Here is a 15,197-nt window from a genome sequence, read left to right on the forward strand (position 1 = left end):
GAGAGGCGGTGGAGAATACCAAAGAAACAAAGCCTTCTAAACAGAACAGGACTGAAGCACACATGAACTCACAGAAAGTAAGTAAGACAGCATGCACAGGGCCTGCATGGGTCTGCGCCAGATGGGGTTCTAGAGCTGAAAGAAGTGAACACATGCTTCATCCCTAACCCAGAAGGTATCTCCAGTTGATAAGCACTTAAAAGAAGGAAGGAAGGAAGGAAGGAAGGAAGGAAGGAAGGAAGGAAGGAAGTTAGTTTCCTCCAAGGGAAACAAACTACACTTAAGAGTAGTCTGCATGCCCAGCAGTAGATAGCCAACAGAAAATGAACTCAACGGCTTCTTTGAGGTTCTTTCTCTAATAGTGTTGGTGTCAGGACTTTTTCTTTTTTTTTTAACCCTATACGTCCTTTGCGTGTATAACATGGCTTCAAATTTTGTGTTTTTATGGGATTCCTGAGTGTACAAACAAGAGGGGTTTTGTGTCTATATCTGTTTCTTGTGCCTTTTCTTGGGCTCTTTTCCTTCTGTTTGTTTTGTACTATTCAACTTCCTTATTTTCGTTTTGTCTTATTATATTTTATGTTTTATTATCCCTTAGATGTCTGTTTGTTTTCTTTTTTTTTTCTTCTTTTTTTTTTTTTTTTTTTTTTTTTGGTTTTTTGAGACAGGGTTTCTCTGTGTAGCTTTGCGCCTTTTCTGGAACTCGCTTTGTAGACCAGGCTGGCCTCGAACTCACAGAGATCCGCCTGGCTCTGCCTCCCGAGTGCTGGGATTAAAGGCGTGCGCCACCACCGCCCGGCAGTCTGTTTGTTTTCTAACAGAAAACGGGTAGATCGGGATATTCAGAGAGGAAGACTGGGAGGAGGGGAAACTATAGTCAGGATATATTGTATGAAAAAAAACCCTATGCAATAAAAGAAAAAAAAGTTAATGAACAACTCAAGTGTCATCAATAGACTTCTACTGTTAGTTCTTCCTAGAAAGTCTGCCAGTACCAAGGAGGACACTATACACTGACAAATCCTGTTAATACAGTTATCTAACAGTAATACCGCTAAAGTGTTCAGCATCCCATATTCTAGTCAGTATAATAGTAATGCTTTTAGCATCATGTAATACGATTATATAATCATAAGGTTTGTCTTTTACACTCAAAAGAAATCTACCATTATCAGAGTACATATTGGTCAAATTATGTTTGAAGAAAGTAGGGGGAGAAACAAGGGAAAAGAGAAAAGGAGAGAGGGGGAGGGCGAGGGGAGGGAGAGAGACTGAGATCTGGAGCCATTTGGTGCTATGTAAGACAATAGCAGACAGGTAATGCTCGAACCCCAATCCAGCAAGGCTTAGTTATCTTACATGTTCTCATTCAGTGCAGTTATTTAAAAAAGAATCTGTCTCTTAAGTAAGGTTGTTATTCCCACCTTAGGTTAATTTACAAGGGGAAAAATGTCATCCTAAGGCTAAGTAAGGACTGAATCAAAAATTCTCAACAGATAAATCAGATTAAGCAAACAGCTCCGCTTACCAGCTTGGAATATTACAGCAGCTATAAAGACTCACATTATATCCTTTTAAAAACAAGTAATTATGTATGATTTATAAATGTATATAAATGTCTGGAAGATTAGTTTTTCTTAACATAAAACCAAATTGAAAGGGAATACAATAACTATTTTGGTTTAAATTCTTACAACTAAACACTCAGCAAACTACTGAGAACTACTACAGAGACTCTCCTATGCAAAACTACTAATCCTATTCTCACTTTCTTCTCAGTTTTCTGGCGATTCTCCCTAATAGGCTTAATTTCATTAAGACAGGAGAAAAACAAAAAAATCAACCCACCTACAGTTGAGTCAAGAAAGGGCACTTGGTTATAGCCTCACTCCACATCTTTACAATATACAGGGCCTTCTGAACAATGCATTATATTCCTATCTAACTCAGTGGTACTTATCTGTCTGCTCTCAATTTTTCTTCCACTTCCAACTTGTTTCCTGTCTTGGGTCTGGTATGATCCTACTTCAAGGAACTGCCATCTAGCTATTATTTGGGCTTTGACAATTTTGCTTTACTATACTCTACAGCTCAGTATTTAATTCACTAGTGATGCTTCTATAGAGCTAACTTTAGTATAATGGTTATATAGAGTATGAAAATTATGAATTTAAGCAGTTATTTGCAAATAAGAATCCACACATAGGCCTTCCTATCTAAGTATCTTCTGGTAATAGAATCCTTGCAGTCTGAGTGATCTATTTAATTAGAAACTTAGAGCTCATGGAAGTGATTCCAGTCTCAAGGAGTCTCTGTTCCAAAGTGAATTTTGTATACACTGAAATCACCATCTAACCCAAAGTTACCACAGCCTCTAGTCACAGTTTAAATGGGTTCCAAGTGAACGTAAAGGAAGAAAAAGGATCTTCCACTACTCTCTCACCCTAAGCTTTCTAACATGGAAAATGTTTACAAATGATGCAGCAAATGAAAACTACCCAAGTCTACCTGGAAACACCCAGCTTCAGCAAGGTTACCTCAGTAAAGAGGAGACATCCGAGCATCACCAACAGAGACAGTAATGTTCTGTTCTTACACTGGAACACTTAGAGCATTTCACTTAATTTGGCATAAAGTCATATTTTTCTTATTTAAAAAATGTAATTTTACAAACACATTTGCTTTTATAAAGTCTTGTTAAATAATCCACGGAAGAATGTATATAGGATCACAATCTCTGAGCTACAAATGCAGGAAATGGTTTCAAGTAGTCTGATGGAGCAATTAAAATAAAATTCAAGAATACAAGGGATGAAGAAGCAACGACATAAGGAAAAGTCCACCACTGACTTAACACTCTACTTGAGCTTCCATACTTTCCTAATTCTGCTCCAAATCCCAGAGCCCGTTCAGTATGCTCGAGAGGCCTGTCCTCATCCTCTACTTTGTATTCCCTGCTTCACTTGGGCCTCACTTCACTCTTCTCCTGCCAGGTTCTAACTGTCCAATTTATTCATTTAGATTTACAACAAGACTTTAGAGACATATTTCTGTAGGCTATCTTAAAATATTTTTATAACAAGTCAAAAATTATTTAGCCTATAATTGTAGAGCAAAACATGGACCCCAAATGACAAACTGGAAATCTAAACACTGCATGTCTCCTACATGCTGTTAACTATGGAGAGCTTGTTGGGTGTAGTGGTGCATGGCTTTCATTTCAGCACTTGGGAGCAAAGGCAGGAGGATCCAGAGTTCAAAGCTAGCTGGGACATGAAATGCTATCTCAAAAGACTCCTCAGAAAGAGAACATCTTATCAGACATATCAAAAGTTAATGGCCAGCCGGGCGGTGGTGGCGCACGCCTTTAATCCCAGCACTCGGGAGGCAGAGCCAGGTGGATCTCTGTGAGTTCGAGCCAGCCTGGGCTACAAAGTGAGTTCCAGGAAAGGCTCCAAAACTACACAGAGAAATCCTGTCCCCCCCACCCCCAAAAAAAGATTAATGGCCAGGGATAGTGGGGTACATATGTGACCTCAGCACTCCAGAGTCTCAGATAGGAGGGCCTCCTTCCCCACAAAACAGTTCATGAACTGGGGCTAGAATTCTAAAGACTAAAATATAACTGGATGTCTTACTATATTCTTACTGCATATTTAGAAACAGACTATTGTTGAGGGAAGACAGACATTCTTATTACAGACTCATCAGGTAATGAATGCTCAATCTTTGTGAGATCACAGGCTAATAAAAAGTCATAAACAAATCAACCAAAGTGAAAAGAAATCATAAAGTTTAATAGGTACATTTGTAAAATAAACAAGGTTCTATTAAAAAAATGTAACATTTTAGGGCAAATAGGAAAAAAGGGGGGACTCTAAGATAATCATGGGACCACTCTCTGGGGAAGTATTTAAACTGAAGGAAACCTTTCTACTAAAAAGAACAGTAAGAACTTAAAGACAAAGAAGGAGGCAAAAGAGAGTTCGGCACAGTAGAGGAACTGAGAGGAAGTCAATACAGCCAGAACCTGATGATGACCTACGGATAAAAAGACAGTGAGAAGAAGCTAGAGTGTCCAAGGCCAGTCCATGCCGGTTCTCAGAGGTCCACAGGAAGACTCTCAAGTATTTTCTTTCTCGGCTCTATCTCCAAATACAAAGCTTTCACAGAGCACTATCCACAGCCAAACTGATTAAATGCTTTAAATGCTTATTGTGTCCTCTTCCTGGAGAATAACTTTACGGAGGAGAACATGAACAGATGCACGGACATCAACTAAGAGATAAGGAATGACAGTGAATGGAAAGAGGTGGAATATAATTCAGATACAGCAGCAATAGGACTTGTTGATGAATTGAATAGGAGACATAAAGAAAACCAAAGAATACAAGATAACTCATGGGTTATTAAAATAAGCAAGTAAAAGTAAAGCATAAAAGGACTAAAGTGAGGGCCAGTGAGATGGCTCAGGAGGTAAGTTCTACCAAGTCTGACAATCTCTGATGAAAGTTGTCCTCTGACCTACATACATACACACACACACACAACACACACACACACACACACACACACACACACACACACACACACACACAGACAGAGACAGAGACAGACAGACAGACAGAGACAGAGACAGAGAGACAGAGGGACAGAGAGACAGCACAGCACAAATGTAATTAAAATTTTTGAAATGTTTAAAAGAAAAAGACTAAGGTGTAACCATTAAGAGATGGGAAGGACAGGAGGCTGCATTAAGTTGTATTTTGGACATATTATTAAATTAAAATCACTGAAAACAACCAAAAAGGAGCCCCATATAATAAATAGGCAAAATAATCTGAAACCTACGTTGTAAGACAAGACTTAAATGTACCTTTGGGAGTCATACATTAGAAGTGAATCACAGATGGGCAGAGTTTACACAGAAAAGACAGGAGGGTCACCTAAGAGGTTCAACCACAATCTTCAATCAAATGTAGATGAAACAAAAAAACTAGCAATGGTGATGAGAAACTTAGCCACGATGGATAATAAGAGCAAGCAGGCAAGTATGGAATGAACGTCAAGAAAGGCAAGAAGGGAAAGACTATGTTAAATGCAACTGAGTCAAAAAAATCTACTAAGGTACTAACAGAGACATAGTCTCACGATTGGCAAGAAAGAGCTCACTGGTGACCTTGACAAAAATTTCCACAGGAAAAGGAGGCTGAAAAGCCAATTTCAGTTGGTTCATGAATAAATGGGGGTAAAAATGGAGTTGCAGAAAAATGTGGAAGTGGAGCAATAGAGCAGCCTTATTTGCAGAAATGTAGGATGATCAAGAGATGCTTGTTTTTAGGAAAGAGATAGCAATGTTTGAGGCTAAAAGGAAAAATGCAGCAGAAAAGGCAATAATGAGGCAGGGGGAAAAAAGGTGAAGCCTTCAGGAATCTGGGAAGGCAGGGGAACAGGAGTGTAGTCCCTGGGAATCTGGGAAGGCATGGGTTGAACTGCTCCAGCCAGGTGTGATAGGAGAAGACACGTTTCTTCTAGACAACGTTAGAAAGGTGAAAGGGTCAAGAAAATGAGTGCCTTGTTCTTCACTGTGAAGGAGTTCTACAAGGCCGCAGCTTATGGAGTAGAGAAGGTAAACCAGAATACTAAAATTTTAAAAGCCAGGGAGGGGTAAGAAAACATTCTTACAGCTGGACACCGAAAGCATGGAAAGACAGACTGCTCTGACAAGTGTTCACTAACATTTATGGTGTGCGTTTCATCATCATCACTGAGAGATTCAGATGTAGACCATGAGAAGGACCCCAGAGCCCTGGGCTAGTCTTCCTTCTCACTGTCCCTGTAGTCACCTAGTAAAAATGACAAAGGAAAGACATGTGATATGAAGGAAAAGCACAAACATTTACATGAAGAGGTGTCCACAGCAAGACGAGGACAGAGAAGCGGTCACCTCCACTCTGTCTAGCTCTACAGAGGCACTGACAGAAGCTCGGCTCCAAGCTGACATTCCCACTATTACAGTCTCACAGTGACCAATCCCCAGTGTCTATTAAGGCACCTGGATTTGGATAGGCTTTGGTAAGCACAAATGGATCAGGAAAAACAAAAACAAAACATTAGGTCCTTGCTGCAGACATGATGGATGCTAAGATAATGAAAGGACTACTATTGAAATAATTATAGGCATAATCTACATCTCACACCAAATCATTTCCTCAGAAGTGGTACAATTTAGAAAACAGGAAAATACTCTAATCATAGCTTATAAAAGTTAAGCAAAAGTCTCAATCTACTAATTCAAAACATGTCCTTACTATCTTTGAAATGTTTATGGACAAAGGTACTAAATAGTATTCAAATAATGATCATATGGTCATCACAAAACTATTCTTTAGTGCTTAGTATATTAAACACTAAAAGGAGCTCAGCAGTTTAAACTGTGGTATGAAAATGCATAAAATAACTATGAAAAACATTTTTTTAAAGCTCCAAAGTATTTAACTCACAAATGTGTTTAAGAAATAATTGGGACTATTTAAGACTCAGTAGGACTTAAAACTGGACTTGAGAGTCCTTTTGCTAAGTTTTCCTGATAATTTATGATTGCTTAAAATCTCTCAGAATATTTGCAACCACACTACTACTTTAAAAATCCTTATCGTGAGGCTGCAGAGATGGCTCCGCCATCATGAGCATTATTCCTCTTACAGAGGACCTGGACTCAGTTCCCAGCACCTACATGGTGGCTCACAACTGATTTAACTCCAGTTCCAGGGAGGCTGATGCCATCTGCTGGCCTCTTCAGACACAAACACAATGCACATGCCTATGCACAGGCAAAACATTCACATACATAAAATAAAAATTAGTATTTTTAAAATTTTTCTTATCTTCACTAATTATACTCGTTTTAGTCTACTTCTAACTCTGTTTCTCAAACAATTCAGAAGATTTTATTTTCCCTCAAGCTGAAATGCCATGTGAAATGCAGAAAAGCTGACTTTCTAGCTCAGCTTTAGCTTATGTTTTTATAAACTATACATAGTGTTGATAGTTATGCAGTTGACCCTGCATTCTATTCCCATAGAAAGTGAATATTAATTACCAAAAATGAGATATAGTGACAAAACTGCACTTAATTTAAAACGCCCATCATCTAGGATCTGGCATCCAGGACAGCTTGGAGGCGAAGCTGTTAGGAAACTGTCAGAGGTCCTAGCTTAGGTGCTAGCGGTATTCCTAGGTATAGTCCTTGCTAATATTTCTGTTGTCTGTCAAGTAAACGGCTTCCTTAAAAGAACTTAAAATAATAAACAAATGTAGTATATTCCATAGTTGGGAGGAAAAAAACCATGAGAAGTTACTGTATTGAGAGAAAAATATGCTAACAGAATTTAGGAACTGATTTTTTTTTACTAGCATCAAGTAAAGACAAAGATTTGGTAAGAGAATTCCTTTTCATATATATAATAGTGAAATAATTCTCCTAGTAAAGCACACTATGCTGTTGAGAAGGGCCCACTGCAGACTCACTATTCTGAACATTTTCAAAGTATTTCATAATCTGAGGAAAAATTAAAAATATAAATACAATGGGAATAATAATAATAATAATGAAGATATATTTTCACTGTCATTTTAATACAGACATAGAACCAAGTAAATCTAGAACATTATTTTCACCAATAAATGGTCTATAAAATAATCTTCCAGTTTATTAAACTATGTCAAAATAATGCCTAGTTACCTTAGAAAAACTATCTTATGCAAAATAAAGATTCATTATTTGTAAAAATTCATGCAAATTAGACACATTGAAATTTGTGTTTAAGTTACTGTTTGCATACTAAGAATAATTCTGACCATTTATTCCAGCAAGAAGTTACTGTGATTTAGAATCTTTCACAACAGACCATAAGGTGTTCATTAACTGAGATCAGCACATCAACAGCTTACTTGAAGAATAACGTCCTCACCAGACTGTTGATGTGCGTGGTGTCCAGACGCCTCAACAGACTGCCTCTGTTCACTGTCTGGAGAAGGCAGCAGAGAAGCAGAATGAGGGCTTTCTATGGCAGATGCTGCTGCCTGAGCCGGAACTGACACTGGAGAGGATGTAGAAGGTTGAAGTTGCTCAGCAGGCACATCTACATCCATTGCAGTTTCACCCACTTCCAAATTAGGATTTGATGGAACCGTAGGAAGAGTTGAAACATCTGACTGATTTGTTCCACCTTAAAAAAAACACATGTTAATGCAAACTCAAGTTTTTAAAGATCTAATTATTTTTATTGTGCATGTCTGAGTGTTTTGGTCACATCAATGCATGTGCCTGCAGAGGCCAAAAGAGGATACTGAATCTCCAGAACTGGAGTTGCTGACAGTTGAGCAGCTATGTTTTGTGAATTGAACTCAAGTCTTCTCCAAAAGCAGTAAGTGTTCTTAACCATCTCTAAATTGCTCTTGAGCCATCTCTCTAGCCTCAAGTTCAAATTTTAAATGCAAAACAAACACAAAAACAAACCTACAGAAACATGTTCTGAAAACACACACACAATATATATATATGTGTGTGTATAATAAATAAATATACAATAAGATATATATATATATAGATATAGATATAATCTATATCTATATATATATAAAATTTCAATGTGCTGGGGGGACGGGAGTGGCTCATGCCTTTAATCCCAGCACTCGGGAGGCAGAGCCAGGAGGATCTCTATGAGTTCGAGGCCAGCCTGGGCTACAAAGTGAGTTCTAGGAAAGGCGCAAAGCTACACAGAGAAACCCTGTCTTCGGGGAAAAAAAAAAGGAAGATCCAGCTTTAAGGCATTTTCTTAATTACTGATTGATGGAGGAAGGCCCAGTTCATGGTGGATGGTGCCATCCCTGGTCCTGGGTTCCATAAAGAAAGCAGGCTGAGCAAGCCATGGGAAGCAAGTCAGTAAGCAGCACCCCTCCACAACCTGCCTCCAGGTTCCTGCCCTGACTTCCTTCGATGATGAAAGCGAAGTGGAAGTGTAAGCCACTTCAACTTTCTTTTTGTTCATCACAGAATAGAAACCCCAACTAAGACATTCAGTGTACTAATAATAGCCACTGGTGGGTTGGTCCACTTGATCAAACAGTCTAGTCAAGAGAAATAATCAATGATACATTCTTGTTAAAATAATCACTCTTGGGCCAGTATGATGGATAAGCAGGTAAGGATACTTGCTGCCAAGTCTGACTAAGTTTGAAAACTGACTTCCCCAAGTTGTTTTCTTACCTCCACATGCACACACATACATATATGTACACACATACACACACCAAATAGATATCAATTTTTTGTTTTGTTTTGTTTTCTTGAGACAGGGTTTCTCTGTGTTGTGGTGCCTGTTCTGGATCTCGCTCTGTAGACCAGGCTGGCCTCAAACACAGAGATCTGACTGCCTCTGCCTCCCGAGTGCTGGGATTAAAGGCGTGCGCCGCCACCGCCACCGCCACCGCCGCCGCCGCCGCCGCCGCCGCCGCCGCCGCCGCCGCCGCCGCCGCCGCCGCTGCCACCACCACCCAACTAGATGTCAATTTTTTTAAATTATCAATTTTTAAAATTATATGCATGTGCTTATCTTTAGAGTTTTTGTAGACGTCCATTTTCAAAGTGCATTGGAAAGGGACTTAAAATTGAAAATCTTACTTTTGTTTTCTTTGTTTTGAGATAAGTTAAAGAGTTAGGGCTAGTGGAATCAGAAGAGACCCATGACTACTTTGGTTTTAAAACACAGTTCAGTTTAAATAAATGAGATCAACCAAAACTATCTTCTAGTGGGCATGGTCTTCAGAGTGAGTTCCAGGACAGCCAGGGCTACACAGAGAAACCCTGTTTCAAAAACAAAGCGAAGGAAGGGAAGGGGAGGGGAGGAGATGGGAGGGAAGGGGAGGGAGGAGAAGGGAGGGAAGGGGAGGGAAGAAAGGAAGAAAGAGAGGGACTTTAAGTAGTACGACAAATTACCTCTGGGCCGAGGTCTTCCCCTTCCTCTATTGCTTTGGGCAACTTCACTTGCTTCTTCAAACCACCTTGATAACATATCAGACATTCTCTGCATCAGCGACACGTTGGGACTTTGCTCTCCTATTACAGAATAAATTTTATCAGTAAGTTTGGCAAAAGTCAGGATCTTTAATACAAAAACCTTAGATTTGAAGGTCTTTAAAATGCTAGAAATTAAGAAATCACATCATCTAAGTAACTTATGTGAATGTATAAGAACCTATTAGAGTCTTTATCACATTTTATAATAATTGAATGAATGACTATCCATGTATGTGTACAGTAGGCTCTCCAATAGTGTGGATTCTCATCCTCATCTATGCTTATTCTTAGGGAACTCTGTGTTCCCCCCTGTCCCACCACTGTTTATTAATAGTTATAAGAGTGCCCCATAGGAGGGCTCATGAATTGTAAGTGGAATAAACTGAAGAAAAGGCTTGCTTTCTCACTACAACATTATTATCAAGGACAGACATGAAATAACCTTGGGATTTTACCTCAATTTCCCTAAAACAGAATTCTTATTAGTTACTCTAAGTTCTAGGTATTCAATCAGATCAGGTCCTTTGGGGTTACATGGCCACAGGTATTTGCGACTAGCTGACAGGGAATGTATTTTGTCTTTTCAACCTAACTCCTTTTCTTTGTTCAAATAAACATTTGTTTGCTTTTCTCCTTTAAGGGCATTTTATTTTGCTACACCATAGGGAATAGTAGGAGCAGTTTATGTTCTTACAGTGCTGTGGATATTCAGGGCATTTTAAAATGGAAGTATGAAAACCCAACAATCAGGAGGCTGAAGCAGGAAGACTGTTGTGACCTGGAGACCAGCCTGGAACACACAGCAAGTATAAAGACAGTCAGGGCTACACAGTAAGGCCCAGGTTCAAAAGTCAAAGCAAACAAAGAGTATGAGGTCAGATAAAGATGTAATAATTATCCAATCATGTCTTTGATATGGTTTGGTTTTTGGAGACAGGGTCTCCTGACTCTGTGGTCCAGGCTGGCCTGGAATTTACTATGTAGCCCTGGCTTGAATTTATAATAATCCTTCTGTCACAGCCTTCCAAGTTCTGGGATTACAGGCATGTAAGCCTCTTTACATACTTTAACTTTATATTTAAGAATATTATAAAATAGAGCCAAGGATACTATACTTAGGAAACTGTTTTGATTATAAAAGTTTTAATAATAATTAGAGTAAGATTTTGGCTATAGATTCATCAAATAAAATATATTTATATATAAATTTTTATATATGTATGTATACATATATGTGTGTATGCATATATGCATGTAAAAGTAAAATATACTTATCCAGTGACTCAGCCATTGCACTTCTAGGAATTTACCCTATGATGTATTTGGACAGCTCTACAAAAATATTCTTACTAAGATTTCATTGTAGCATCATTTACAATAGAAAACAGTGGAAATAAGGGGCTGGAGAGATGGCTCAGAGGTTAAGAGTACTTGCTGCTCTTGAAAAGGACCCAGGCTCAGTTCCCAGGTGGCTCACAACTATCTATAACTCCAGCGCCAGGGCATCTGATGCCTTCTTCTGCTCTCCACCAGCACAAGGAGGAAAAACACTCACACAGACAAGATAAATAAATCTTTAAATAGCACGTGTCACAAAAAAGCTGGCCAAAGTATAGTTACCATCTCGTTCTCGTTCACTCTCTGGCCTTGCTCTGGGACCAGTATCTGACCAATCACCACGAAGTCTCAAGCGTTTAACAGGAGGCTGCCGTAACTACAAGGTAATAATCATAAGTAGAGTCTATGTGAGTCTAAAGAACAGATTTGCTTCCAACTTCTATTCTGGTGATTGGGGATTGAATCCAGGGCCTTGTGCAGCTGAGCTAAGTACTATACCTCTGAATTAATCCCCAGTCCACAATTCTTACAGCACACTTTAATGGAGCATTTCCAACACCCTACTATCTTTAAGTGTGGAAATGAAATGCTAGATTAATACATGAAATACTGCTATATGGTGTATCAGTCTTTTACAGAGCTCATGATAACAAATATCCACTGGTGCTACAGTCTGTACTTACTATCCTCAACCTAAAAAGCACAAATACAACTACAACTTTGAGACTGTGTACATGTAAGCTGGGTTTAGTGGTGCCAGCCTGTAATTCCAGGTGAGGCAGGAGCATCACAATTAGACATGACTAGCCACTGAATATATGTGTCTCACTGACCTACCTGAAAAAGTGATTTTCCCAAAAATCTGTTCTACAATACACAAAGTATGGCTTTATTTATTTATTTTAAAAATAAAGCCCTACAGAAACGACACCAATTTTCTTAGCAGAATTTTACAAATTTATTTCTACTCGAAACTCCCTACCTCCTAATCATTCTCAAAGAATGTATCATTCCTTCTCTTTAAGCCCAAGTGTCCACCTATTGCTTTTCATTGCCTTTCTTCAGCCCTCAAGCACCCTGCGTCAACATCACTCTCTTCTTTTCCTGTACTCATGTCTTCTCACCTGGTTCTCTAACATACTGAAAGTTCTACTGATATGAAGAAACTCACAGTTTCCTAAGAGCTCATATGCTTCTCGCTACCTACAGTTCCTTTTCTTACAGTTTACTCTAAGGCACGAAGCATGTCAACATTTACTCTACCATTCCTCTCTCGATCCAGTACGGTCAGTGTTTCCATTTTGCTGCTGGTTGTTTTGCTTTTTTATCTTTCCACTGATACCATTCTTGCCAAGATAACAAACACTCTAGTTAGCTTTCTATTGCTGTGATAACAACTTGGAGAGGAAGGAGTTGATTTCACCTTACAGCTTACAGTCCGTCATGAAGGGAGGTCAGAACAGGAACTAAAGCGAGAACTGAAGCAGAGCTCATGGAGGAATGCGACTTTCTGCTTTGCTCTCCATGGTTCGGCCTGCTTTCTTATGTAACCCAGGACCACCTGTCCACAAGGGGCAGCACCAACAGTGGGTTGGGCCTTCACACATAAATCATTAATCAAGCAAATGCCTCCATAGACATGCCCACAGGACAAATTAATGGGGGCAATTCATGAATTGAGATTCTTTTCCCAGATATGTCTAGGTCTGTGTCAAGTTGACAAAAAACTAACTTGCACACCAATGAGTAAACATTTGCCAAATTCACATATCATCGTTAAAAAACAAAACAGAAAAAAAAAAAAAGTCAACAGTGGAGGCCAGTGAGCCAATGCTGTGGGCAAATGTTCTTGCTGCCGAATCTAGTTTGATCCTAGGAACCAATACGGCAGGAAGAAAGAATCAACTTTTAAAAGTTCTCCTCTATAATCCCAGCACTCGGGAGGCAGAGCCAGGCGGATCTCTGTGAGTTCGAGGCCAGCCTGGACTACCAAGCGAGTCCCAGGAAAGGCGCAAAGCTACACAGAGAAACCCTGTCTCGAAAAACCAAAAAAAAAAAAAAAAAAAAGTTCTCCTCTAAGCCAGGCAGGCAGTGGTGGCACATGCTTTTAATTCCAACACTTGGAAGACAGAAGCAGGCTGATCTCTTTGAATTCAAGGCCAGCCTGGTCTACAGAGCAAGTTCCAGGACAGCCAGGGCTACACAGAGAAACTCTGTTTTGAAAAAAAAACAGCGAACAAACAAACAAAAAACAAAAATAAAAAAACAACAACAAAAAGGTTTAAAAAAAAAAGCTGTACTGATCTCCACATGTGCGCTATGGCATGTATACAGACACATAGATAGATACATAGATAGATAGATAGATAGATAGATAGATAGATAGATAGATAGATAGATAGGTGTAAAGAGTCAATACTAAGCTCAATAATTAACTTCTAAGTCAAAGGGCACCTTTCAGGGATTAGTATCAACTGTTATCATTACCTGATTCTAGAACATTTATCTCCAAAAGAAATCTCATTCCCATCAGCAGCCACTCTTCACCTGTCCCTTCTCAAAGGTCCAGAAAACCAATAATCTACTTTCTCTCTCTAAAGATGTATGTATTCTGGGCCAGAGAGATGGCTCAGTGGTTAAGAGCACTGGCTGCTCTTCCAGAGATCCTGAGTTCAATTCCCAGCAACCACATAGTGGCTCACAACCATCTATAGTGGAATATGATGCCCTCTTCAGGCAAAATTTCGATAGAGCACTCATATACATAAAATAAATAAATAAATCTTTAAAAGAAAAGATGTGTGTATTCCGGATAGTATCGCATATCAGTATCTTTTTGTATCTATTTTCTTTCACTTAGCATGCTCTCTCAGTTGATTAATATGATAGAGTATCAACAATGATATTAGCTGCATTACTTTGTGAATATACAATACTTAATTAATTATATACTTTTACAAGTTGATTGTGACTAGGCAGATGGCTCAGTGGTAAGAGTGTTTGCTGCGTAAGTATGAGGACCTTGGAATTATTAGAATCCATGAAAAAAGTGAGTGTGGTCAGGTATACTCCTAACCCCAGCACTGGGAGGAGGGGAGTCAGAGACACTCCAGTACTTTGCTGGCTTAAATGAAGGGGCCATATCTTTATGTAATCATTTTCTTTTCTCCTCCTCCTCCTCCTCCTCCTCCTCCTTCTTTTTTTGGTTTTCCAAGACAGAGTTTTCTGTGTAGCTCTGGCTGTCCTTGCTCTGTAGACCAGGCTGGCCCCAAACTCAGAGATCCACTTGCCTCTTCCTCCTGATTGCTGAGATTAAAGGCATGTACCCAGCTCATGTAATCATTTTCTGAAGTTTAAAACTAAGTGTACAGAGGTACCTAATAAATAATTGTTGGGTTAAGAATAGCTGATCTAAATATTGTCTAAGTTTTAACATAAAATATCAAATGAAAAACTATGGAAATTAAAAAGAAGCTAGCTCATTAATTTCACATACATATAAAACTCTTGTTTGGCTAAATATAATAAGTATGGTTCATTTTTATAATTCAGATTTTAGAATTATTGTTTTTAACTTGGTGGATTCAACAACGCATACTAAGAAAAACATCTCCACAAAATGATTCAGCATTAGTCCTGATGATATAATCATCTTTAGCTAAGGAGTCTATGATAGCAAAGTTGGCTGGCCCACTTTCAAAACGTCTGTACACTTCCCAGTTTTTCATTATCTCTCAGTCACAGAGGCTGACTGCAACTATACTTACCCACATGTCTC

General features: G+C 39.0%; 1 protein-coding gene across 6 annotated transcripts in view; it reads right to left on the reverse strand.

Moving 5' to 3' along the window:
- The window catches only part of Dcaf6 (DDB1 and CUL4 associated factor 6), a 115,189-nt gene that overhangs the window by 54,524 nt on the left and 45,468 nt on the right, over window positions 1–15,197 (reverse strand). For all 6 annotated transcript variants that reach the window (XM_052737468.1, XM_052737467.1, XM_052737466.1 and 3 more), the window contains exons 9-11: window positions 11,702–11,795; window positions 10,001–10,120; window positions 7,974–8,231 (exon numbers count right to left, since the gene is read on the reverse strand). In XM_052737468.1, the coding sequence (XP_052593428.1) occupies window positions 7,974–8,231; window positions 10,001–10,120; window positions 11,702–11,795 (472 nt within the window). The remainder of the gene's footprint in view (window positions 1–7,973; window positions 8,232–10,000; window positions 10,121–11,701; window positions 11,796–15,197) is intronic.

The sequence above is a fragment of the Peromyscus californicus genome, unplaced genomic scaffold, assembly GCF_007827085.1.
Source record: "Peromyscus californicus insignis strain IS unplaced genomic scaffold, ASM782708v3 Scaffold_14__1_contigs__length_90479793_seg_2, whole genome shotgun sequence".
Lineage (NCBI taxonomy): Eukaryota > Metazoa > Chordata > Mammalia > Rodentia > Cricetidae > Peromyscus > Peromyscus californicus.